The sequence below is a fragment of the Sciurus vulgaris genome, assembly GCF_902686455.1.
Source record: "Sciurus vulgaris genome assembly, chromosome: 1".
NCBI lineage: Eukaryota > Metazoa > Chordata > Mammalia > Rodentia > Sciuridae > Sciurus > Sciurus vulgaris.
In genome coordinates, this window is record NC_136461.1 from 157202117 (window position 1) to 157227064 (window position 24948).

Below are 24948 nucleotides of genomic sequence, written 5' to 3' on the forward strand. Positions count from 1 at the left end.
ACTCTGGGATTTTGATGGCAGATAATCAGTGATTAACCTTTTCCCCACAAAGAATATTGGTATCTTTAAAAGCTTTAAAAGACTTAATGATGTAATTTAGGATCAGGACGAGAAAAAAATACATGTGGCTAATATATTTGCAAAAAACTACTTTCTTCTAGAACTTCTTAAACATTTCACATAAAACACATTGACTTTCTGCTAACTATATTTGGGAAATACTAAAAGAAGCACAAAATGCTTCTAAACTTTTAAAATATCTGAACAAAGATCTTCCAACCAAGGGCAGATTTATAATTCAGATTTATAGCACAACATTTTCAGACATTTTACTATCTTTTTATATAATTTCACATACCTAGGTTATAACTAGATGCCTACTGTAGATGTCAGGGGTGAATTATGAATATACAGTGAATTGTTTTTGATAATCACCTTTCATACATTTAAACTCTGTAGCATTTAGATCAAGATCAAACTTTTTTAAAAAAGTCACAAGCTTCTAACTCCAAGACTGGAGTACAGATTTTGAACAAAGTAAAAGAGATGAAATTTATGAAAAACCACAATAAAGTCAAAACAAAGATGATACATCAATAAATACACTTTAATAAAACACCCAATGCCCGAAGAGCTGAGCTGTCTTCCTAGGGGTTCACCTCTTTTATCTCCCTCCCCAATCCTGATGGACTGTCCTATCATATATTCTTCTAGAATTTTTGCAGGAGGGCCTTAGAGTTCTTTTTAAAGTACACTTAAAATATTTTCTATAACAACATATTCTCACCACTTGTTCTCAAATTAAGAGAGTTTTTTCAGTGCATATTTTATGACTATATTGCATAACCTATATTTGAAAACTTCTGGAGGAAATTCTGATAGTGAAATTTTAAGATGACATGATTATTTATAAAGAACTTGTCTCTAAAGAGAGTATTCTACACTTTAGAGATCAGACCTATTTCCCTGGCTATAAGTAAGATAGTAGGAAATGCAATGAATGTTTGACCTTCTCTGGAAGGTGCCTACAGAGGAGGATACGGCAGCACACTGTGTGCAGGTGGCAGCTGTTCCCATTCACTAAGAGAACCCGTGACCTGAGATTGCTGGGTCAAACTCGTTAATACAAAGCAGTGAAAATCAGCAGGCAAAGCAGAGTTTATGAAAGATCTGAATTCAGAGGGAAGTGCCTTGAACTTTCCTGATAAACTTCTCTCAAGAGATTCAAGGTTATTCCACCGCTGTTTCGAATCAGCAATAACTGTGTCATGCACATGACTTCTTCATGGGAGAGACTTAGTGGACTGATGAGGAATGGCAACCAACCCGTGCTCCCTGACAGAGTTCACTTTAACAATTCAAAAGTGTGATACAGAGCAAGTCACAAGACCAATCTACAAATAGAGACCAGCGAGCCGGTCTTGACAATTTTCAAGATGCTTCGTCTTGCCAATTGGCATTCTTCATAAGGAGGGAAAAGAAAGATTATTAAGTGTCTAAAATCACAGATGTCACAGTGGCATAGGATAATGACCTCCCCTTGCATAGCCTACACTTGAGATACTTCAAATGACCAGTGAACACATTTTCCAATGTTGGCCACATAAGACTAAAGAGATGGTTAAATTCAAACTGGGATGGCCTCTTAATCTGAGTTACTACAGCCACTGATTTTTGTAAAATGAAGGAAAAAATTTTAATAGGCAATTCGCAGTGGCAAGTACTGGACTGTAGAATTCATCACTGTTTTCTTAAAAATGCTATGAAACTTTAATAAAAGTGTGATACTTTCAGGAAGTTCATAATTCCTTGTCATATTCTATTCTTCTGTCCCTTTCTACCATTTCAAATATTTCAGTATTACCCACCACAGCCACTAAAAGGATTATTTATTCTATCATGAACCGATCTAGGTTATTGATGAGGAGTTCCAAGTACCATTTGAAAAGCTGAGTCTTTAAAAACCTTCAAAGTTTTAAATATTTGTTACAAAAAAAGAATAACAACTACTGTAATTATCTAGCTTGTGTGCTTTGTGGTGTCTTTCCAAATGAGAAGTATAAATCATTGTACATAAAACCAAAATAGTTAATATACATTTTTCGGCACTTTCTAGAAAATTAGGCATTAAACATAAAACATCTTATAAATTTATATAATAAAAATAAATGTTTACATTTTAGTCCTTAGATTACCTTAGGGTGCAGACAACTATGCAAGTCCACACTGTTGGTGCTGGCAGCGGAGATCACTGAAATACCCACGTCCACAGCCCTTCCAGGATGGACGCCTCGCTGCCATCCACACGTGTGGTCTGTGTTCCAACATAAAGATTAAGGCTCTCTGTTTGGAAGGAACGAGCTCTGGGATTAAGGAGTACAGACGTACCACGATATTCACTGAAAATACTGAGAAGGCTCTAATGAGTTCCCAAGTTTCGATTAGAAAAATAAACAAAGCATCTAAATACTGACTTCAAGTACTTTAGGGAAAGGCTGCTGATGCACAGTGCCAAAATAAGAAGGAAGGGACCTCAAGGGGACCTCCTGCCCCAAACCTATGCATAGTTTGGATTCCAGAGACCAAAACTGTAGCTCTGGGAAGAGGAAGGGTGAGCTGGGTGGGACCAGCAACCAGTTGCTCCCCATCCTAACTTGCCTATCTTGAAAACCTTTGCCAAGCCCTGTAGGAGATTTCCGTGGATTGAGTCATAGAAATCAGAAGATTCTATAGGGGAACATGCAATATATTTTAAAGATGGTAGCAGAAAGAGAAAAGGGGAGGAGACAGGAAGAAAAACCTTGCTCTTCCAAAATGGCAGTATTTCAGGCGGGTGGAAGTGTGGGTTCTTGCTGAGTGTAGTTCTTCCTTACAGCGTGGCTGTCCTCACTAGTGGGATAAACCCCCACAGGACAGCTGGGATCTTTTGTGGAGGGTTAGAGAGTTTGTGTGGGTGCTGGGGTGTGTCTTCTAGGGCAGGCAGGTGCACACTCAGGGACAGCCAGGCCTGAACATCACAGTTTGCAGAAACGGGAAATGGGTCGGTGGCGGCATGTCCAATGGTCTTCAGTTTACTAAAGCAGCATAGAAAGTAGAGGTTGATGTTCACTCTTATCCCCACAGAACTGTCCCCCAAATACTGACCACAGGCTCTTTGGAGTTGTCTTCTGGTTGCTAGAGCCTGGTGACATCTCTGCATTGGCTGCAGGTCCCCAATGCTCTCATAGTCATTCTCCTTGGGGACGAGACCAGGGTGGCCATTTATCTCCAGGGGAGCCTTTTCTTCCTCTCTATTTAGAGTCTGTATTGCTTCATATCGGGCTCTGGCTCCTCACCCGGGTCCTCCCTGCTGGTGGAAGCGTGTTGTTCGGAAGTTTTCTCAAAGTCTTTAACGGTGGCATAGAGGTCATTACAGGAAGAGGGTGATCTCTGAGGGGCACCTTGAATGGAGGTGGATTCTGGCGCTTTAAGCAACTGTCCGGATTTATGCAGCGACTGTCCGGGTTTATTCACTGATGAGTACATGGCTGAGATCTAGGAAACAGAGGGAGAACTGAATAAACAAGCTTCAAGCTGTGACTTCCTCCTCCCCTTACTGGCACAAGCTATATACTTAGCACTCATGGGTATCTGAGAAGGCGTGTGTGTAGGCATGTGTGCGTGTGCATGTGTTGTGTGTGTGTGTGTGTGTCTTTAAGATTTGTTTTACTTATCTGTACTAATTCTAGCGTATGTTACCAAGAGAAATAATGATAGACGTTATCTTCAAACTTTGTAAATACACCAATTGTATTTGCTTGATTCTGTGCAAAATGAATTCCTTGGGTCTGCCGAGGGGACTGTGGGCACCAGGAGAAGCGGGAGCTCAGGAAGCCCCAGGACCTGGCACACACCCTCCATATTTATTTGATTTCGATATCAGGATGATATTGTGCTCAAAAGGTTCCACAGCTTTACCACAAAAGGGTAGAAAACTAGCAATTCTCCAAATGTGGCTTCCAAACCAACAGCAGCAGCCTGTTGGAATTTTTCAGGAGGGTAAATTCTCAGGCCGAACCTCGGAGCCTTTGGATTCAGAGACTCCAGGGTGGGGCTTGCCATCTGATGCCCCTAGTGTGAGAACCACTGAAGGAGCTGTTCCAGGCTTCCTGCTTCCAGACAGCGGGAGTGGCTGCTGGGCTCTGGTACAATGTGCACCTTAAGCGTACAGTTCTCCACCCTGCTCTGACCTGGCTGCACATTACTGGTTAAAGACATTTACAGAGCAGGTTTAGTTTTCTTCTTTTAGTTTTCTTTAGTTTTTTCATTCTTTTCTGTAGTCAGAAATGAAATTTGGGGACCATTTTGGGATTCTCTTTCCTCTAGTCAGAGGGGCCCTTTCCAAGCGCACCTTGCAACGCGATACATTCCCTACAACCTGAAACATTCACAGAGATTTAATTCTTCAGTAACGAGAGTTACATGTACTGATGCCAGATATTTTGGGAGTACTACTCCCCAAATTTTTGTTAGAATCATCCAGTAAACCATATTCTTAATTTACCTGTATTTATTTTTACCACAGTAATTAATTCATTCAAATGCTCTGGAAATAAATAAACATGTTTCCTGACAGATGGCTTGGCTTCCCGAGCGCCCAGGGCCATGTTCCTGTTCTCCCACATCTTGCAGACTGTGGGCGAGCTTTCCAGCTGGCTGCAGAAGCTTCTGAGACGGCCCCACCGCCTGTTAGCTGTTCATCTGCATCAGAACTTTTACTACCGGCTGGTGGCTCTGTTTTGTGAGGCCCTGACAGAGAAATCATCTTTGGAAGACATCTTGCCGTGCCCATCTGACTGGTTAATGAATATTACATGAAGAGTCCCACCTTAGAGGTTTTTGTTTTGTGGTGCTGGGGAGCCAACCCCAGGGCTCTGAACATGCGAGGCAAGTGCTCTACCAATGAGTGACACCCCCAGCCCTCACCTTAAGGTATTAATGGGGAAAATTGCTCTCAAATAGAAGAATTCTAATTTCTTTCAATTTAGGAAGAATTTAAAAAACTCACCAATTTTCATAGTGAGGGTACATATATGGAATTTATAATCTAAAAGTGGTCGGAAGTCAAAATGGGGATGGATTATAAATGGGTAAACCATGAACAACAGGGACAAAGGGATTTGGTATACCAGCTTATTTTTCACTTTACCTGGATGGTGACAATGACAGGTGACTCTCCCTGCCATGTCCAACTCCCCCTCCAAGTCCCTAACATTAACATCCTCCTCTCTTTGTAAGAGTTCTTGGGTCTTCTATACTTTTTTTTTTAAAATATGTATTGAAAGATATTTTTAGTTGTAGATGAACACAATGATTTTCTTATTTTATTTTTATGTGGTGCTGAGGATTGAACCCAGGGCTCATATGTACTAGCAAGTGTTCTACCACTGAGTTGTAACCCCAACCCTAGAAAAATATGTTTTTATTTGTGCCATATAGTTATACATAATAGTGTTGTTTGACTTTTGTTTTAAAATTTCAGGCTCTTCCATGAACTTGCAACATAACATTGACTCTGGGAATCAACCTATCCTATACTGGGTGTCACCGGACCATTCCAATTTGTATGAAAGCTTGTCAAGCCTTCAATTATTCCTTTTGAATATTTGTCTTCTATGACTTATTTCTTGTTTATATATGTGTTTTCTCTCAAGCCCCTTGCAACTTCACTTTCGATTTTTCTCTTTAAAACCTTTAATCTCTATTACTCAATACATTATTACAGTCTTATGGATTACATGAGTCACTCTTTCCCTTTTTCCCATTTCTCATCAGCTTATAATTGTCTCTCTTCCTCACTCTTTTAAATTGGGACCATGGGACTCAAAGAACACACCTGAGTTTCAGTCTAGGCTATCACTAAAGGCATACAAAAATAAATAACTTCTACATTTGGTTTTTCCAAATCTTCCTCAAATGATTTTTGTGAGTCAGTTTTTTATGTTAAAAATTCATCAATATAACTAGGTGTTATTTTCATAAACCTCAGATAGAAGGAGTAAAGTACTTTTAAAATTTTACATAGAATGGATTTATTTTCAAGGGCAAGCTTCCAGATCTTCTTTATACTTTGCTTTCTTTTCCCGATTGTGTCTCTCTGGCTGAAAAAAACAGACCAGAGGGAGGCAAAGGAGTTGCCAAGGGACCTGGGAGGGAACTGCGGTGGTCTCGTGAAGAGCCCAGCAGATGGGGTGTGTCTATGAAACCATTTGGAGGTACACTTGAAGGAACCTGGCAGTTGACTGCACCAGGGAAAGGAGGCATCAAGGATGACCCCCAGGCTTTTTGGCTTGTCAAGCAGGTGGACAGATGGCAGGTCTGTTCCTGGGGGAAGAGACATGCAGGGGATTAGGCAAGATTGCCTAAGGAAAGCACTTCTGCTCCTTGAACTTTCAATGTGGGAGTCTATCTTCACACTGATACTTCACTCAGAGTCCTATATAGACACATACTTGCACACACACTTCAGTCTTGTACATGTGCAAATTTACTATGCTGGAAGTTTCAGCTAGAAGCTGTAGGCAGCTGATCCATGAAGAAGTTTAGTTCTGTCTGAGCCTCGCTTGATATGTACCTCACATACTGGTTTTTATAATTGTAAGGCTTCACTAAAAGTCTAGCAAATTTTCAGAGCAGTGTTTGGAAAGACACAATTTGTTCTAGTTGGCTGCTATATTTGACCCTTGTTCCAGTCTGGAATGGAACTTTCTAAAGCTTCCTGCTCTCTGGTATCCAAAATTTTCACTGACCCCATCTTCCAGGTAGGATCACATTCTCCAACCTGCTCTTGACTTCCCTTCTGATGTGTTCTTCTTGGCTTTTAAATGAAGCTCCCTTATTGAAATTCCTCTCATCCTGTTCTTACGTCCTCCCTTCACCTGTTCTTCTGACCCTCCTTTCCTCCTCAGGTCTTTTTACTTAGAATATCTGTTCTTCCTGTTATTCTGCTTGGCCTACCCACCTGCCAGTCACCCTCCCCAATATATAAATGCCCATGCCCCAACCTTGACCTCCACACATAGGTGTAAGAGAGTATTTCAGCTCTTTCAAAGAGAAACATTACAGTGCATGCATTCAAGGAGAGAAGCTCTATTATTACAGAAGCTTTCTGGTTACTTAAAAAAGAAACCCAACTTACCTCCTCTTCTGTGAGAGTCGGGTCTTCTTCTCGAGACTTGTATGACAATGAGCTAAATCTCTGTCAAAGACAAACCAAAAAAGGTAGATTGAAGTCAGTAATCCCATCATCATTTACATATGTTTCCATGGATTTATTAAAATGTTTTCCAATTATTTCTATGGAGCCACAAAGAAATTGTGTCAAATTATTTTTATGGAACTATGAAGGAATTTTGTGAAGTACCTGAGAAACAACCATTTACACAGTTATTATATAATATTCTTTTATAACTAGTAGTATTACAAACAGCAAACTGTTAACATTACAGATCTGTAAGTACAAATAAGCCAGAAATAAACACTTAGAGCTTCTACTTCAAGTTCTAATAATTGTCACTAAAGAATTGATCATTAAAGAAGGATTGGTAATAAAAGGTATCTCTTTATCTAAATGCCTGAATTTGATATTTCTATGGCTTGATGGCATCATCAGAAAGATCCTTAAGTAATTCTGGAAATTTCAAACCCAAAGAAGAAATGAACTCTCATCTTGTGGCTTTCCCCCACCTGATTTCTCAATGACTGGTTCCTGTTTGCTAATTTTAATTCTGTGATTGATTTTGAGATTTGATTTTTGAGATGTAGAAGGGCTTAGGAAGCCAGGGAAAGATGGTGAGTGAGGAGTTTGGGGACAGTGTCAGAATAAAGGAGCATGGAGAGGGTCTTCTGATGAGGTCAACTTCCTGGTTGACCCCTGTGGACACAAGCAGGAGACCCAAGCAGACACACACTTCCATACAGTGCTCCTAAGCGGGGGATCCGATTGAAAAACTAAAACACACATGGACAGAGGGGGCACGAAGCACTAACAGTGAGGAGCGTGGTGGACAGGGGAAGACATAAAGAAAGGAGGAAATTCCAGAGACCATAAAAAAGAACAGGCCAAAATTCTCCCAATGATTACCAGCTTGGGGGCCCCTTCTTTCTGGAGAAGTCCTGTCTGTCACTTTCAGAATAAACCTGATGCTTGCTTGCTATCTCTGTGTCTTATTCTTCAGTTCTTTGCTGAATAGAGACAATGAACCCAGCATCCCTAGATGATAACAATTTCAATAAATGATGATCCTCTTAAACCTGGCACATGACCTTGTGCTCCACCTGAGCACCCCGCCTACTCTCAGACCTTTGCACGCCCTGACCCACAGCCCCTCCCTCTACCATCCCTGTTCCTAGCCACTCCCTTCAGAACAACGCTCACTGTCCGTTTTCTCTCCTTCTATAACCAAATTCCTAGTCTTTTAACACTGTTGTGATCCACCATCTTTCCAATGTCCTCCCTTCTTGATGGCCCCTCTTTCCTACTTTACCAAGCTTCAACTCCAGAGTCAACCATCACAATCACCCCTGCTCCCTCCCTGGTCACTGCTGAACTGGACCCTTAAGTGAGAAAACCTACAATGCTGCTCTGTTTTGTGGGACTCATCCCTAGTACATCCAGTCCCTGCCGGCCCATCTGTCCAATATGCACCTTCTCTTCTCCCCTCAAACCTCCAACACCTCTTCACCCAGCCTCACTGGGAGCTGATGACTCTGCTTCCTAAGTCACTAAGAAAACCAAAGGCAGCAGAAGAAATTCCTACACCCCCCAACCAGACCCTGCCTCCATCTACTTTCTGTCCTCCCAGTTACCACAGGTGAACTTGTCATGCTTTTCCCACCATGTCATTAAGGCCACTCCTCTTCCTGACCCATGTGCAGCATGTGCCACCGTTGTCACTCCTCCCTCCCTGGACACATACTTTAACTACCTTCTAGTGCCCCGCACTTGCCTAACCAGGGTCCCCTCTGCTGGTTCCCTTTCCAGCTCTCTACTCTTCGACCCTGTAGAGCCCCATTTACACTTATCCATTTTGTGGCTTCATCCTACCCCATGGCTTCAGCGATCGCATTTCCAAGGATCTCCAATGTGCAGATCCAGCCCTGGACACTACATGATGTGCTTCTGCCAGGTCCAACCCGTATCTCGAAAGAAACACATTCACCACTGAGTGCCCACCTGCCCCCGCCACACCCGTCTGCCTGCAGCCCGCTCCACCTCCGTTCATGGCGATTTCCTCATCCAGAAGCTCAGGCCCAACTCTGAACTTGCCCCTGCCTCTTTTCCCTCTCACGACACCTTGTCCATTGGCAAGTCTCTTGGTTCTAGCTTAGCTTCTCTCATTTCTGCTGCCTCTGCCATCTCTTCTGTGGTTCACACATTGGCCAGGCATGGTCCTACCATCTCCCGCCCTTTATGTCTACCTCAAAACTGCAGTCAGGGGGATCCTTCAAAACATGGGTTGGGTTGTGCCACTCTGCTGGCTTTTGTTCAGACTATGAGCCAAAGCCAATCAGGACCGCCAGCGGTTGCCTTTCTCCCAAGGAATCTTATTTTTGTCTTCCCTTGTCAGTCATATCTGTCCCTTCCTCTTCTCTTTGCAAGCCACCACGCTCCAGCCTCAGGGGATTCACACTGGGAATCTCCTCTGCTTCATTTGCTCTCCCCACAGTAGCAACTTGCATAAGTGTCCCAAAGAGAACTTGCGGAACTCACTCTTCACTTTATTTACTCTGATCAAAGGTCCCCTTCATGGTTATGTGGACACTAAAACTACACTACCATCCCCATTTCTCCAAACTTCCTTATTCTATTTTTTCTTATTAAACTTGAAACTTTATCTCTTCCCACTAAAATGAAGTTCTATAGGGGCAGAAATTATTGTTCGCTTACATATTTTGTTCATTGGTGTAGTTCCAACACGTAGAAGGCCATGTGGCACTTACTAGGTGCTCATTAAAATCTTTGTCAAATACATGAGTAAGTATTAAACACTTCAAATTCTCAATTCATTTAAAATTAGGTTTATAAGGGAGATGATGGATTACTCATTAAACCATAAAAAGATAACTTGATTCCCAGAAAGACATTTGTAGTTTTTAACGTGAAATCAGGAGAACTGCTTATTAGCAGCCGTTAGATAACTGTCTTTCCTATCTTCCAAGGACTTGAAAAGTTTTAACTAGTTTAGGTATCATAAATTTACATTGGTTCTATTATTTTTGGTTACATGGAGAGCAGAAAATTGTACTGCATTTTTGCATTTCATGAACATGTTTGTAAATGCTTTCATTGGTGATCTCACAGCTGATTTCATGGGTAATGTGAGAAGTTGGAACATAGTCGGGGAATAGTTAAAAAAATTTTTTTTTAGTTGTAGATGGATATAATACCTTTACTTTATTTATTTTTATGTGGTGCTGAGGATCAACCCCAATGCCTCATATGTGCTAGGCAAGCGCTCTACCACTGAGTTACAACTCCAGCCCCAGAGAACAGTTTTAAGAATGACTTCCTTCTTGTAACCTATACAACCACAGCCAGGGGTCACCTCTGACCGTGAACTACAGAAATATTTTAAGGCCATAATGAACTGACCAACTCTTCCTTGTCCTTCCCACCTGAGTAGAAAAGAACTTTGCTTTTTTCTTTTCCCATGTGGAGAACAGAAGCAGACTAAGCCTAGTTAAATCCGAAGGAAATTTTGACAACTGGAAATGTGAAGTTCCAGACATCAAGTTGGATACCACGGAAGGCTGTGGAATACCAAGGCATTTCAGAGCTTTGTTGAGGTCTCAAATTTGGAGCTGTAAGTTATTGCTTTGAAACTCACAAAATAAGATCCCACAAAATAAGATCTTGACCTACATGAAAGTATATACAACCAGATAGAGCCAGCTGCACCTGTGAGTTGGCTCTCTCTGTAAATGTCACTATGCTTTGATTTCTGGGGTTCCGAAAGGGTCAAAGTCACATACCACTGGAAGGCAGCATAAGGCAGAAGAGGTAAACATGTGCAGTAGAGACTCTAGCCTAGTTAGTTTCTTGGTGTTCAAAGATGAAGAAAATAATACTTGGTCCTAAGTAGACATGATGCAAAAATTGGAAAATACCCAGGAAGGTGCTGGGAGAGAAATATTTTATAAATATGAGTTTTCAGAATTTTATTACTTGGAGTGGGAAAAACCAAACACTGCTGATGCTAAAACAGTTTTCATCAGTCAGTGAACTTCCAAGTGTTTGGAACTAGTTCCCAGGGCAATGTGCAAGAAAACCCCCAGGGTGACCCACAAAACAAAGAGCTGGAGCCCACCTTATTGGTCTCTCTGCTCCCCTCGGGGTCTCGCTCTTCTGCTTCTCTCTCCTCCTTCTCCTGAAGGTTTTCATTTGCATCCAGGAGTTTCACTGGAACAGGTGGTGGGGCTTCCTCTTCTGGATCACATGCATTTCCAAGAATGCTCTCTACGTTAACACTCTGGCGACACTTTTTGTTTCTGTCCACAGAGGCATATTCAGCAAACTCTGCTTTGCCCTCAGTTTGGGGCCCTGAAAGCTCTTTCAAAGGTGGAAGCAGACTTTGACTTGCCACCCTGGCCTCTGTCTGGGTGTCCGGCAGAGCCGCCAGCTCCTTGATTTCCTTACGGTTTCATACAAGCAGTCCTCCCACCATGTTTTCCTGGGAGGAACTGGTCCTTGAGCACCTCATATGGCCCCTCTGTGCTTGGTCCCTGGTCCCCATCCACGCTCCTGTCAGCGAGCATGGTGGTCCACCCCACTCTCGGGGGGGATCCTGGGCAGCTTCCCGACTCTGATGACACTTAGGCTTCCCTGTGGCTGTCCTGGGAGTCTAGCAGATCAGAGGCCGAGGTCTGAACTTCCTCATAATGCTGCATGCAGGTCAGGGTACTGTCTTCTGAAAGAACTGAGACAGCAACAGCATTACAGAAGGACAATTCCAGAAATGACTGTTACAGTGAATCAGATGCGCAGCCTTAGGTTGGATCAAGGTGCTTGTTTTGTATTTGATACCCCACAGCAAATTACGGATGTCATGTTGTCATTTTATAGTCTTAAATTCTTGCAAGGATTCTTATATTCTTAATTCTCCATCACATCTTAAAATGGAAATCCATCCACTATGTCTTTCCCAGTATAACATTTAATAAATCCTCCTGGCTACCATCTGGCTCCCTGTTACTTTCATTACTTAATATTATTCCCAATGAGTCCTCCTATAGGCGAGTGTCCTATGAGACCAGAAGATGAAAATGACAATCAATGAAGACAAACTGGGGAAGCTGGTCATCCAAAGAAGGGAGCATGTGGTGGCCACTCTCTCCTGGCCCTCCTGGCTTCTACCTATTGGGAGGGAGTAGTTGGTAGCCATCGTCTTTCACCAGTCACTTTCTTTGGCAGATGTAACAGAAGCAATGGGGGAAAAATGTACCTTCAGCCAATATCACAAAGGGCCTGGAAACCCCCATGGCCCTCCTTAAGCAACTTTTTGCATCTCACTCCCTGACCCCAACATCCCTATCTCAAATTAGGACCTTCCAAATGAGAAATTCCTCCGACTGTCACAGAAACGTTCCTGTGTGAAGCCAGCCAGCTACCCCTTCATCAAACATTTTACCAAGTGCCTGCTACATACCAGGGATGATTCAAGAAGGTGGAAACACATTCGCCCATGAAGCAGAGTCCTGTCCTTGTAGTGCGTACACTGGAGTGATTGAGTTCTTAAATGACTGTGTAGCCATTTGGGGCAGATTAGAAAATAGTATCCTTGAGGGTATGTGGGAAATGATCCTGATTCCTGGACCCTTTGAACTTAACAACAGCCCCCTGTGTTCTATACTCATCCTGCCCTTTGGTCCTGGTCACAGAGGACAGAGAATGGGCACTTGTGTCTGAGACTCGGGTGTCAATATTGACCATGCCTCAAATTCCTTATCAGTAAATGGGGATAACAGGATGACCTCCTACCTCAGGTGCAGTGCACTGTAGATTGTAAGGTCTGAAACAAATGTAGTCACTACCTTTGTCAGCAAATCCAGTGCACCAAATGGACATGACTGTTGAATGGTTCTGGGCATACACAATGATTGTAGGTGCTGGTTCCTACAGGTCCTCAGCAAAGGACTCTAAGACCTTAGGCTGGTTGGAAGAATGGCTCCCCAAGGATCCCATGTCCTAATCCCTGTTAACTGTGCATATGTTATGTTATACTGTGAGGGGAATTAAGGTTACAGATGAAGAATGTGGCCATTCAGCTGACCTTGACATGGGAGAGAATCCTGGACTAGCCAGTCTCCAATGAATTACAGGTCCTTAGAAGTGAAGGAGGGAGGCCTCGAATTAAGGAGGGCTGAGCAGGGTAAGGAAACGGGTCTCCCAGAGACTCCAGGAACAGCCATACAACAGCCGATATCTGGATGTTAGCCCTGTGAGATCCATCTCAGAATTAGGACCTCAGGAACTGCATCTTAATTAAATAAATCCATGTTGTTTTGGGGTACTAAGTTTGTGGTAATTTGTTAGAGTGTGAATGTAGACAGTTTCCTCCCTTTAAGTGGTGGGTAGCAACGGTGCCCATTTCAAGGCAATACTAACAGTCATATCATTAAGAGTAACATTTCAGGGTTAGGGTGATGAGTTGGTGCACACACCCATCTTTCAGCAATGCCTGGCACACAGAAGACAATTAGTAGATATGAGATACTGTTCACCCAAGTGAGATTGTTTGCTAAGGCCTGCCAGTAATACTGAAAGAAAGCAAGAACACGTTCCCTAGTTTTCTGACCTACAGTTTTGAGACCTACTACTTTTGTAGGTGATGAGGCCCTGTGGGAAACTGGCTGGCTTTTTTGTTTTTGGTACTGGGGATTGAACCCAGGGGGGTGCTTAAGTACTGAGCTACAGTCCCAGCCCTTTTTGTATTTTATTTAGAGACAAGGTCTCACTAAGTTGCTTAATGACCTGGCTAAGTTGCTGAGATTGGCTTGAAACTGTGATCCTCCTGCCTCAGCCTCCCAAGCTGCTGGGATTACAGGTGTGCACCACCACACCCTGGTAAAGCTGGTGTTCTGCAGAACTTACTGTCACCGTTGGTGAGTGCCCCGTTCTGTTCACTGCTAGCAAGAGGCATCTGTTGTCAGGCTAGTCACTGAATGGCTGAACATCTCCTTGTCTGAAGGCTGCAAAAAACAATGTATCCACATTGGAAAGAATATGGACTGCACAACACAGAATATTCCTGGCCTTTTCTAAAACCCAGAACAGCAAAAGCAAAAAAACAGAATCCACTATTTAGATTTAAAATGAAGTGAAATCAAATCAAACAAATCGAGCCTTGTTGGTTAACTATTCATATTATAGTGGCTTCATAGTGGGGATAGAGACAGTACTAACACAGAACGTTCCACCACTGTGAAAGGGGTCTATTGGACCGTGTGGTTACAGAGTCTCAGGGGCAGTGGGAAACTTCCAAGATCACTGGCAAAGCTCCCTACCTGGTGATCTATAATTGGGGCTACGAGTGGGTGGTGACATATCAGCCCCTTTAGCTCAAGGTAGGGAGGGGATCCCCAGTGGACTCCACAGGGAGCAGCCCTCATCCTCAACATCGCAGGTGCTGTGAAACACTATTCTCACAGGCGTGCTGTGCTGTGAGAGAGCGCAGAGCAATCATCCTCTGTCATGGATGAGCACTGACTTAAATCTGGTCAAATACAGATAATGCCATTGATTTCCTGAGACTATTTCAAAATCAGCCAAGTCTCCTGGCTTCAAGGTTCACAAAAGAAATCAATGTACTAAAAAACAAACAGCTTTGTAAACTTTCCTGTTCTCACAAACCAACATAGGACACTTGGAGGGAAGAATGGCATTGACAATTTTCTGCTGGGCTAGAATGTGTACTTACTTCCTGGACAATATATCAGGCTAAGCTATTGCAAGGGGCAAGTCAGTTCTTTCTTGGGGGCAGGTACTGGGGATTGAATTCATAGGCACTCAATCACTGAGCTAACAATCCCCGCCCTATTTTTGTACTTTATGTAGAGACGGGTCTCACTGAGTTGCTTAGCACCTCACCTTTGCTGAGGCTGGCTTTGAACTCTCATCCTCCTGCCTTAGCCTCCCAGAACGCTGACATTATTGGCATATGACCACTGCACCTGGCAACAAGTCAGTTCTTGCTGTACTTCTTTACATAACCACAGGTCAGAAGCAGCCTGACGCGAATTTGTCCCCCTACGCATCCTTCTCGGTTTTTTCAAGGTTTGTGTGACATAAGAGGGTAACCTTAGGCTCCAGGATTCCACATGGAAAGTTCTGGCATAAAAAGCAGAGTAACCTTGTCTAGTTGATCTTAAAGGTTATCTGACTCCTGATTGGGAATCAAATAATAATAGTCAGCAAATAGCCCAGGCCTAAGTTTCTTGGGAGTCTTCTGTTTCCGTTCAATGCTGCTTACATGCACTGCCATATGAGATGGCCATTGTGTGGGTGGCCAGGAACTTGTGATACAGATGTGAATGTCCATGTTCCAGAAATGATGACCTGACAGGGCAGGAGTGAGTGGGAGAGGGAGGCTCCCAGGTGGACCCATAGCAGCACAATTCATCACAGCTGAAGGTCCATAATCCATTTCTAATCTTACCTTCTAAGAGACAGGGAATCTGCAAGTTGAATGTATATGAATTGATTTGGGAGCTGAGCTCTTAAGGGCAGGCAGGCAAGTGTGTGTGTGTGTGTGTGTGTGCACGCTCATGCACACCTCTGCCAGTGTCAGCACGTGTTCTTGTGTGTACACGCTTGCTCTCAGACACATACAGGTATACAGGAAATGTTGTGAGGGACCAGTGACAAAGGAGATGGTGTGTTAGGAAGAAAACACAGAGGGCTAAGATTTTCCTTTATCCAGTTGCCTCTCTCTTCCTATCTCACCCAGGGCTGCTGCTGACCTTGAGCAGAACAGTAGGAACCAAAGGTCTAGAACTCTTGCTTGATGCCCTCACCTCCCAGGAGAATTTGCATTTCTCACCAGCTCCTGGGTGATGCTGCTGCTACTGATGACGGGGCCATACTTGAGAACCCCTGTCTTAGAAGAGGCGAGGGCAGAGTTGGACGCTCTTGCCCCAACCCCACCTCACCCGCAAGGGGCTCTGAGGATGGTGAGGGGTGAAGAAAGATGGGGCCCGGGCTCTGTGTGTGGGAGAAGCAACAGTGGAGGGCCCCCTCCATCCCTCCAACTTCTCTCCTGATTCCTGTACGGTGACAATCACTAGGGCAGAATAGAGACACAGGGAACAGATCAAAAGTGGGGACAGTGTGGATGATGAGACCCAGAAAAAGAGTCTAGGGAGGATCAGTGCTGAGGGCCAGGAGAGCTATCTGGGCAAGGAATGTGTGCGTGTGCAGATGGGAAGGTGAGGGAAAACTTGGGGTCTCTGAGAGGAACCCAGAGTCCTGGCTATTTCCTGCCTGCTTGGGCCATAGGAATCCTGAGAATCCAGTCAGGCAGCCTGGACTGGGGGTGCCCCCTGCCTGTGCTCCGAGTGTGTCTGCCAGGCTGAGTGTCTAACCATGGGTCTCGCGTTATTTGGCTCATCCACACTTTCCTTTTTGGATCCTCTTCCCCCAACCAGTCTTCACTTCCTCTTGAGAAATGATGTCCAGGACAGGAAGCATCTTTTGTTTTAACACTGTCTCCAGGGTTCAGGCAGGACTCTGAATAGGAGGGTGGACAGGAGGGTGGGCCTGTCCCTAGTGGCTGGGGCTGCCTGGCAATTAAGAGCATGGCCCTGAGTCACAGGACGTGGCAGGACTGGGACAATCTCAGGCTGTTCCTCCCCAGGTGGATCCCTGAGACTCTCAGGACCCACAGAACCCAGGAAAGGCTGAGGACTGTCAGAATGCAGCAAAGCTCAGCTGTCTCTTAGGTCTCTGGGCTCCAGGCCGGGGTGAGCTTAATCATTAGCTGTTATGGGTTGAACTGTGTCCTCCTGCCCCCCAATTCACATCAAAGTCCTAAACCCCAGTACCTCAGAATGTGACCTTATTTGGGAACACAGTCATTGCAGATAACACTGGCTAAGCTGAGGTCACACAAGGATAGGCTGGACCCTAGTCCAATATGACTGGTGTCTTTATAAAACAGGAAAACCTGGACTCAGACAGACATGCAGAGAGGGAAGATGATATGAAAGAGGGAAAACGCCACGTGGAGATGAAGACAGTTTGCACTGACGCATCTACAAACCGAAGACTGCCAGCAAACCACCAGAAGCTGGGAGAGAGTTCTGGAACAGACCCGACCTCAGAAGGAACCAACCCTGCCAACACCTTGATTTTTGGACTTTTGGCCTCCAGAACTGAGAGACAGTAAGTTTGTTATTTAAGCCACCAGTTTGTCCTTATGATAGCCCTAGCAGACTAATAACACGGGATGGAGCCTGGCAGAGGCAAGACAGAAACATCCCTGCGGCAGATTGGAGCCACCTAAGGATCTTTCTGGCAGCAGCACAATTACATCTATTTCAGAAACTCTCCCCACAAACCTGGCTAAGGCACAGGCCTCGGGCCATGGCGAACAGGAACCTACAGAAGGCGGGCACAGTGCAGGCAGTCACAGCTAACTTCTGCTTAGCTCTGCTCCTGGTTCCATTCAGGTCATCCACAAGTGGGACAGGAGGTGAGGGGACTGATGTTTTAAAGTGCTCACAACACACACAACACACAGAGCTCACACTCACCACGTTCATCAGATTCTCATGGTCCCCACTGTGAAGTCTTGGCTTCTTTTCTCTGAAATGGAAAATAAAACGTTGTTCTAATGCCAAATGTGCCCCTTGAAATTAAACACACACTACCTTTTCCTACCCTAATTTCTATCGACTTTAAAATCGCTCGTTTTAAGAGCCATATTTATTTTGTTAAGAGAATGCTGGCCAGTCACTTGATCTGTCTGTAGGAGTCAGGGGTAGGAGGAGGCCCAGTCACAGCAAGGGACTGCTCCCTTGTGAGCATCCTTTCACCAGGCGTAGAGAATACACTTTCACAACGAGAGGACTGAGGTGGGGTCCAGTGTGGAAGCTGTTTACACCTGGAACACTGGAATGAGTTATATCATTTTTGTCTTTAGAAAAATGTAGACAGTTATCTCACCTCACAAAGTCTGTGAAGTCACACACTGCAATGGAAAAGAGAAAGTAAAGAAAATACAAATTTTGGCACGTCAGGGAGGGTACATGCTCTCAGGATGAGTCATTTGTACTTCGAGTCTATGGAAAAGTCTGTTGAGTAAAAATAGAATGTGTTTTTACCCAGGACAGTCTAAAGAAAGCTATCGGTTGTAGAGGAACTCCATCTACGGTCGAGGCAAGAGTGCCACCTAGTGGTGGAGCAGGTAATTGCAGCAGCCGACCTCTCAAGCCTAGGAGAGCCAGTACCTCTATCTTTTCATCTTCCTGGCTGACTGACCTGTCCTCAGCCATGGAAGTCCAGGTCCAAGATGGCAAGTATTAGGAGGCTCTGTGGGGTCAGAGAGTCTGGCTTTTCACATCTGGACAGATTTTGGCATAGGATGTCATATCAGACTTTTAACTGACACTTGTCAAGTTTCTTCTGAGGTTGAGAAAATAGACAGGAACTGGGCCAGACAAGCTGGTCCCCACTGGCTCCCAGCAGCATGGCTTGCACCAGAAAGCTGCATGCTTTATAACCATTCCTGAATGTCTGAAGAAGTCACTCCTGGTTAGAAAGAACTTTACTTCTTTCTGAGCAAAGATCTCTTTTTGGGGGTTCTGATGTTTTATCTGAGACAGAGGATAGAGACAGAGGAATAATTCTAAAAAAAAAAAAAAAAAAAAAAAAAAAAAAGATACTTATAAGTATTCCAGATACAGCCTATCTCTCTTCTAAGAAAACTAATCTGCTTCTTTAGAACTTGAAGTTCTACCTCACACATTTAAATAATAAGCTTCCTCTCCAAAACCATGTGATAGCAAAGCTCCAAATAGTGGTAAAAAAGATGCATATTGCTCTGAGATGTCAAAATGTCCACAGTTGGGAAAAGACAAATATTGACAAGGATTGCACAAAAGAACAGAAAAAAATTTTATTAAAAGAAGTTTAAAATATAGGAGGACTCTTCAGTTTTTCTTCCCAGCAAAATCAATATGAATTTTCATTCAATTAATGTGAATTGTTCTGGGAACCCTCTGCAGCACAGAGAGGTAAGCTGATCTTAACGTATGAGTGTGACTGTCTTTACAGTGAGGTTTCACTTATAACAGGGTTTTTAGTGTAAAGATGCTTCTGGGTACAGGGAACAGGTTGAGATTCCAGTTAAATACATATTGGCTCTCACCTGTCACAACTCGAGCACAGAAAGACCAGGAAGGTGATGAGGAAGAAAGTGGCAACAGCTGCCAAACTTCCCCAGAGGACGATCTGCATCTGTCCGCCACTCAGCACACTCCCTGCGGGTCCCATGGTGCGAGAAAGACCTGGTATAGCTGAAGGAATGAGTCAGTTCTTCACAGGTGGCCACATGGAAGGCAGAGGGCTGTGTCTTCCTGCAAAGAAACCAATGTGTTTGGAAATTACTTCCCATGTGAGGTGCCAGACCGTGCACAGGTTGAGCATTCCTAATCTCTAAGCCCCAAATTTGAAAGGCTCCAAAATCTGAAACTTTCTGAGTGTAGGCATGACTCCACAAGTGGAAAATTCCACACCTGACCCCATGTGATGGGTCATAGTCAAAACACGGGTGCACTAAATATATGTATAAAATTACCTTCAGGTTATGTGTATAAGGTGAATATGAAGCAGAAATAAAATTCATGTGTAGACTTAAGTCCTTTCCCCAAGACATCTCATTCTGTATCTTCAAATCCAAAACACTTCTGATCCCAAGAATTTTGGGTAAGAGGATCCCAACCTGTAGTCAGGTTCCTGCCAGAAGCAAGAACTCAGAGCACAACCAGGGAGGTACATGCAGGAAGCAGATGTGATCTAAAACCTGACTCTAGGCAAGTCCCCAGGCATAATCTAGAATCTGTTTTCCTCATGTAAACAAAACAGGAAAGTACCTGTGACTCGCACAGTGTTTGAAGCAATGAAAGTCATGTTATCTTTATATACTTGGGTATGGATTCTTAATGTCTTCAAATAAAGATTCCAAGGGCCTGGGGTTGTGGTTTAGTGGTAGAGCACTTGCCTAGCATGTGTGAGGCACTGGGTTTGATCCTCAGCATCACATTAAAAAAACAAAACAAACAAACAAACAAAAACTAAACAAACAAAATAAAGGTATTGTATGAAAAAAAAAAAAAAGATTCCAAGTACTCCATACTGTATGGCAGATAAATACATGTTGATTTGGATTTGCTTTTTTTTTTTTTTCCCACCAGAACTGTATAAACATTATATAGCTTTTGCAAACAGACAGTCATCACCTCCTTCTACTGCCATCTCTTAACTCTCAAACCCATTTTTCTCTTGGAAGGTTTAAGGTTAATAAAACCGCGAAACAGAATGTCTCTTTATTCACCTGCATACACAGCTATCTATTCTGAGTATGTGACTTTATTTTCAGGGCAGACTTCCACAAGCTGCTGTGAGCACCAATAAACGCATTTTCCAAATGACTAGCTGGAAGTGTGGGCTTATAAATATATCCTCGGTAGTAAATAAGATCTATTTTTAAACAACTACAAATTAAGCATAAGGGCTGTACTTAGTACGTTTTAGTACCTGGTACGTGCCAGGGACTCTGCTAAATGCTTTCCTCATTTAATTGCCCCCGTGACCTTTGTGGGAGGAACTGTTAGTCCCTGTTTTACAGACAAGGAAGCAGAATCCCAGCAGAGAAGTAATCTGCTCCACACATCCCTGGAGCTCCACGGCAGGGAGGTATGAGTCCGGCCACCTGGGCCCCAAAGCCTATAGTCTCTGCTCCTCCGGGAAGCTCCTGGGGGCCACTGTTCCCTGCTCCTGCTACAGGGCTTCTAAATGAGTATGGTTAGATTACTCTTGCTGAACATTTTAAGTATTCTGGATAATTGGAAAATATAGCTGTATGTCAGGTTGACAATGACCTGTCATCAAAGAGGCCTTGTTTCAAGAATATTTGTCAATATTCAAATTTACAAAGAACAATCTGGAACTTAATCTCAAGTGTTAGGTGTAAAGTAAGCACACACATTTTTGTTTGAGGACAATGATTCATAACAGCATTCTTCTTGAGAAAGACTGTTGGCCCATGTTTTCTGTTTGTCTGTTTTGGGGAAGAAGTGTAGATGTGTTTGGCCACTGTGTGTCTGCATGGGTGTCTTAGCAGCACACCAGGGTTTGCCTGGATGGGGGAAGATAAAGGCCATTTTGGCAAAGGCAGTTCAACTGGACCACATTTTCTGCAGGGGAAATATGATCACATTTGTTTGAACATTCCAGGTGGAAGAATAATAAAAAGCTGAAGTACTAGGAACTGTTAGTTACAATGGGTGGAGAGAATTCTGGGAGATAAAGTGGGGAACTGCCTTTCTCAGTCTGTGAGACAACATGTACAGCTCTTTCTAATGTTCTATAAAGATATAAATTGGAACTTTCTGTGTGACATAGAACTTCTTTCTTCCTGTGATTGGCTATGCATCATGCTTATAAACACTACAGGCACACAGTAATAAACAATTGCTTTTACTTGCTTGTTCCTGGACAGCTGTAATTGAATGAAAATAACCACATTTCTAATGATTTGTTAATGCAAAGGATAATTCACTTTAAACTGAGTCTACAAATTGGCATCCAGAATAGGTTATTAAAACACATTCATCTCACTCCAGTCAGAAGGGCAACAATCAAGAATAAAAGTAACAATAAGTGTTGGCAAGGATGTGGGGCAAAGATACACGCACACACTGCCTGTCAAACTGCAAATTGGTGCAACCACGCTGGAAAGCAGTATGGAGATTCCTCAGAAAACCTGGAATAGAACCACCATTTGATCCAGTTATATGACTCCTCAGTATATACCTAAAGGACTTAAAATCAACATACTACAGTGACACAGCCACATCAATGTTTGTAGCAGGTTAATTCACAATAGCTCAGTTATGGAACGAATGTAGGTGTCCTTTGACAAATTAATGGATGAAGAAAATGAGGTATATATACACAATGGAATATTACTCAGTTATAAAGAAGAATGAGTTTATGATTTTTGCCAGGAAATGGATGGATCTGGAGACTATCCTGCTAAATGAAATAAGCCAATCCCTCCAAAATCAAAGGTTGAATATTTTCTCTGCTATGTGGATGCTAACCAACAATAAGGGAAAGACAGATGAAGAAAAGCGGCTCAGTGGATTAGACAAAGGGGAACAAAGGGAAAGGAGGGGGGATGGGAATTGGAAAGACAGTGGAATAAATCTGACATAACTTTCCTATGTCCACATAGGAATACACCACAGTGAATCTCAACATCATGTACAACAACAAGACTGGGATCCTAATTACCATATTTGTATAAATATGTCAAAATATATTCTATTATCATGCATAACTAAAAAGAATTTTTAGAAAAAGAAAAAAAAAAAAAAAAGAAAAAAGAAAAACCAAAACCAAAGCACAAACAAAAAAGACCCCAACATGTTCAAGGAAGCCCTGAAGTCATGAGGAACTATGAAAGCATATGAAATAACTTTTTGTATACAATTCCAAAGCATAAAACATTGTAGGGAGCACAGATAAAAGATCTGTCACTTGCACAGATATTTGTTTGTTCCTTCCTTCATTCACACAACAGATTCCACGCTTATTTATAAAGTGCTAAGTTCTTAGAAAAGAGATGCTGTGTGAATTGCTCAAAGGCAGAGGCGCATCCGGCAGGCCTAGCATGGGATCTGTGGCTCCTCCCTCCATGGCTGTACGTTTCTATTCTTTTCTCTCCTCTCTCAACAGGAGGAGGCTGATAGGATACAATGAAATATGTGGGGTGCCAGACTATTTGGACCTTGCAGGGAGAAAGAGACTATATTACAAGCTCCCCAATAAAGACAGGAACTCTGAAAAAATGTGTCCAAATTCCTGGCTTACTCCCCTTCAATCAGAATTTTCTCAAAAACTATTGAAAGAAAGAACTTTTTCCTAATATTCTCAGCCTGGATAAAAATCTCACAATAAAAAGAGGTCTTCTGGCACAGGTTTCTAAGTGAGATACACTTGAATCCCAAGAGACAATGCTCCAGTGGTTTGGGCAGCTTCTGCCTCAGAGGCCCGCAAGTGCCACTTACCACGTGCTCTGTGGGGGCCTGGCAGCGTGTGTGGAGGGGCAGCCATACACACCTGGCCCTTCACCCACACAGTAGAACTCTAGGTGAGATTACTCCCACTTAGAGATCTGCCATTCTTCTCTCTTGGTCTCTCTCTGCATTTACTTGCTCCAAAATTCTGCTGCCCATTTCTTCTCTGGCTTTCACCTTAATTTTTTGAGGGGGGTGGTACTGGGGATTGAACCCAGGAGCTCTTAACCACCGAGCCACATCCACTGCCAATTTTATTTTTTATTTTGAGACAGGGTCTTCCTCACTAAATTGCTGAGGCTGGCTTTGAACTTGCATTCCTCCTGCTCAGTCTCCCGAGCTGCTGGGATTACAGGTGTGCACCACGGTGCCTGGCTTCACTTTAAACTTTGATGGCTTATCTACAACTGGCTAGTATAATCTCCCACCCCTTCCCCTCCTACACTGTAGATGAACTGCGTCCCCATCTGTGCAGAAGTACACGTGTGACTTTTCTGCTCTACCTTCTTGGCAGGGATAAGGGTGGATGGAGTCTTCGTGTGTATAAGCATATGGTCCGGGGGAGAAGTGTTTTGTCTCCGAAGTTTAAAAAATACTCTGTTGTAAAAAAAAATCCAGTTTTCAGACCACATGGGTATATATTTTTGATTTATTCAACCCAGGACAAAGGAGGACCATTTATTTCTACTCTACCTAAACTGACATTTATGACACCTGAATGCCCCACTAGAATGAACTACAGAATATGAACGTAACTGCAGATGTAGTTCATAATTGTATATGAATTATTTTTGATTCAGAATAGGCTTAATTATTCACTGGGCTGAATTAAGATCATGGCCAGAGACTGTAATTTAATAAAAACCTACAGGATTGTTGGAAAAGAGGCAGTGGTATTCCCTCTGTCCTCCAGTGCTATATAAATTTGGATTACCATGGGAATTTGTTCTTTGGGGTTATGGAACCTTATGGGGACTATTTAAGAAGTGAGTCTGGTTAATTATTTGGAACTGAAAGCTTGATAATCTCTTATAAACAATCACACCATGATTTTAATGAATAAGGGAAAGGAGGTGCCACTTTCAACCACAAGGTGGCAGCACAATTCCAATCTCAGCCCTAATCAGCAACTCCTCCTCCAAGGAGAGGTGTTCAATTATTCTTCCCTGTCTCCTATGTTTAGCATTTTAATTGTCTTCATTAGCCTGGCCTATTAGCCACCAAAATCAATTCCAACAGGAAAGGAAATAAAACCCAGATGAAATTAATGAAAGTTTGCAGACCAAATGACAAGCCATTTACTTCTTTAGCCATACACCCTTAACAGGTAGGTGCTTTGATCACAGCCAAATCTACAAATAATACTTCAGGGAAGCTGGGATGGCCAGTGAAAGCAGCTAAGAGGCAGGTACTTAACAGTTTCTTTGAAGCAGGTTTAGGTCAGTAATGACAGTCATTACCACTTTACATCTATCCAAGTCAGCCCATAATTAAAGATGATGGAAACCACCTCAGCTGATGACCCCAGTGATGGACAAAATCAGGAGAGTCAAGTCCCAAACCCCATGGGAATTCATCCTTCCCAGTCATTATCAGGTGTGGGAACTA

At 43.1% G+C, this 24948-nt stretch overlaps 1 protein-coding gene and 1 long non-coding RNA gene across 2 annotated transcripts in view; one reads left to right on the forward strand and one right to left on the reverse strand.

The window, feature by feature from the left end:
• Positions 1-586: 586 nt before the first annotated feature.
• Positions 587-24948, reverse strand: part of PAG1 (phosphoprotein membrane anchor with glycosphingolipid microdomains 1) — a 128762-nt gene continuing 104400 nt past the window's right edge. Inside the window, 19 exon segments of the mRNA XM_079140942.1 lie at positions 587-3201; positions 3203-3318; positions 3321-3339; positions 3342-3371; positions 3373-3534; positions 7178-7237; positions 11349-11597; positions 11599-11649; positions 11652-11677; positions 11680-11698; positions 11700-11723; positions 11725-11799; positions 11801-11833; positions 11835-11867; positions 11869-11957; positions 14132-14171; positions 14173-14229; positions 17791-17842; positions 19407-19614. Coding sequence (XP_078997068.1) covers positions 3175-3201; positions 3203-3318; positions 3321-3339; positions 3342-3371; positions 3373-3534; positions 7178-7237; positions 11349-11597; positions 11599-11649; positions 11652-11677; positions 11680-11698; positions 11700-11723; positions 11725-11799; positions 11801-11833; positions 11835-11867; positions 11869-11957; positions 14132-14171; positions 14173-14229; positions 17791-17842; positions 19407-19531 — 1287 coding nt within the window. The 5' untranslated portion in view covers positions 19532-19614 and the 3' untranslated portion in view covers positions 587-3174.
• Positions 19933-24948, forward strand: part of LOC306661756 — a 35691-nt gene continuing 30675 nt past the window's right edge. Inside the window, exon 1 of the long non-coding RNA XR_013763947.1 lies at positions 19933-23695. This is a non-coding gene — a long non-coding RNA (uncharacterized lncRNA). The remainder of the gene's footprint in view (positions 23696-24948) is intronic.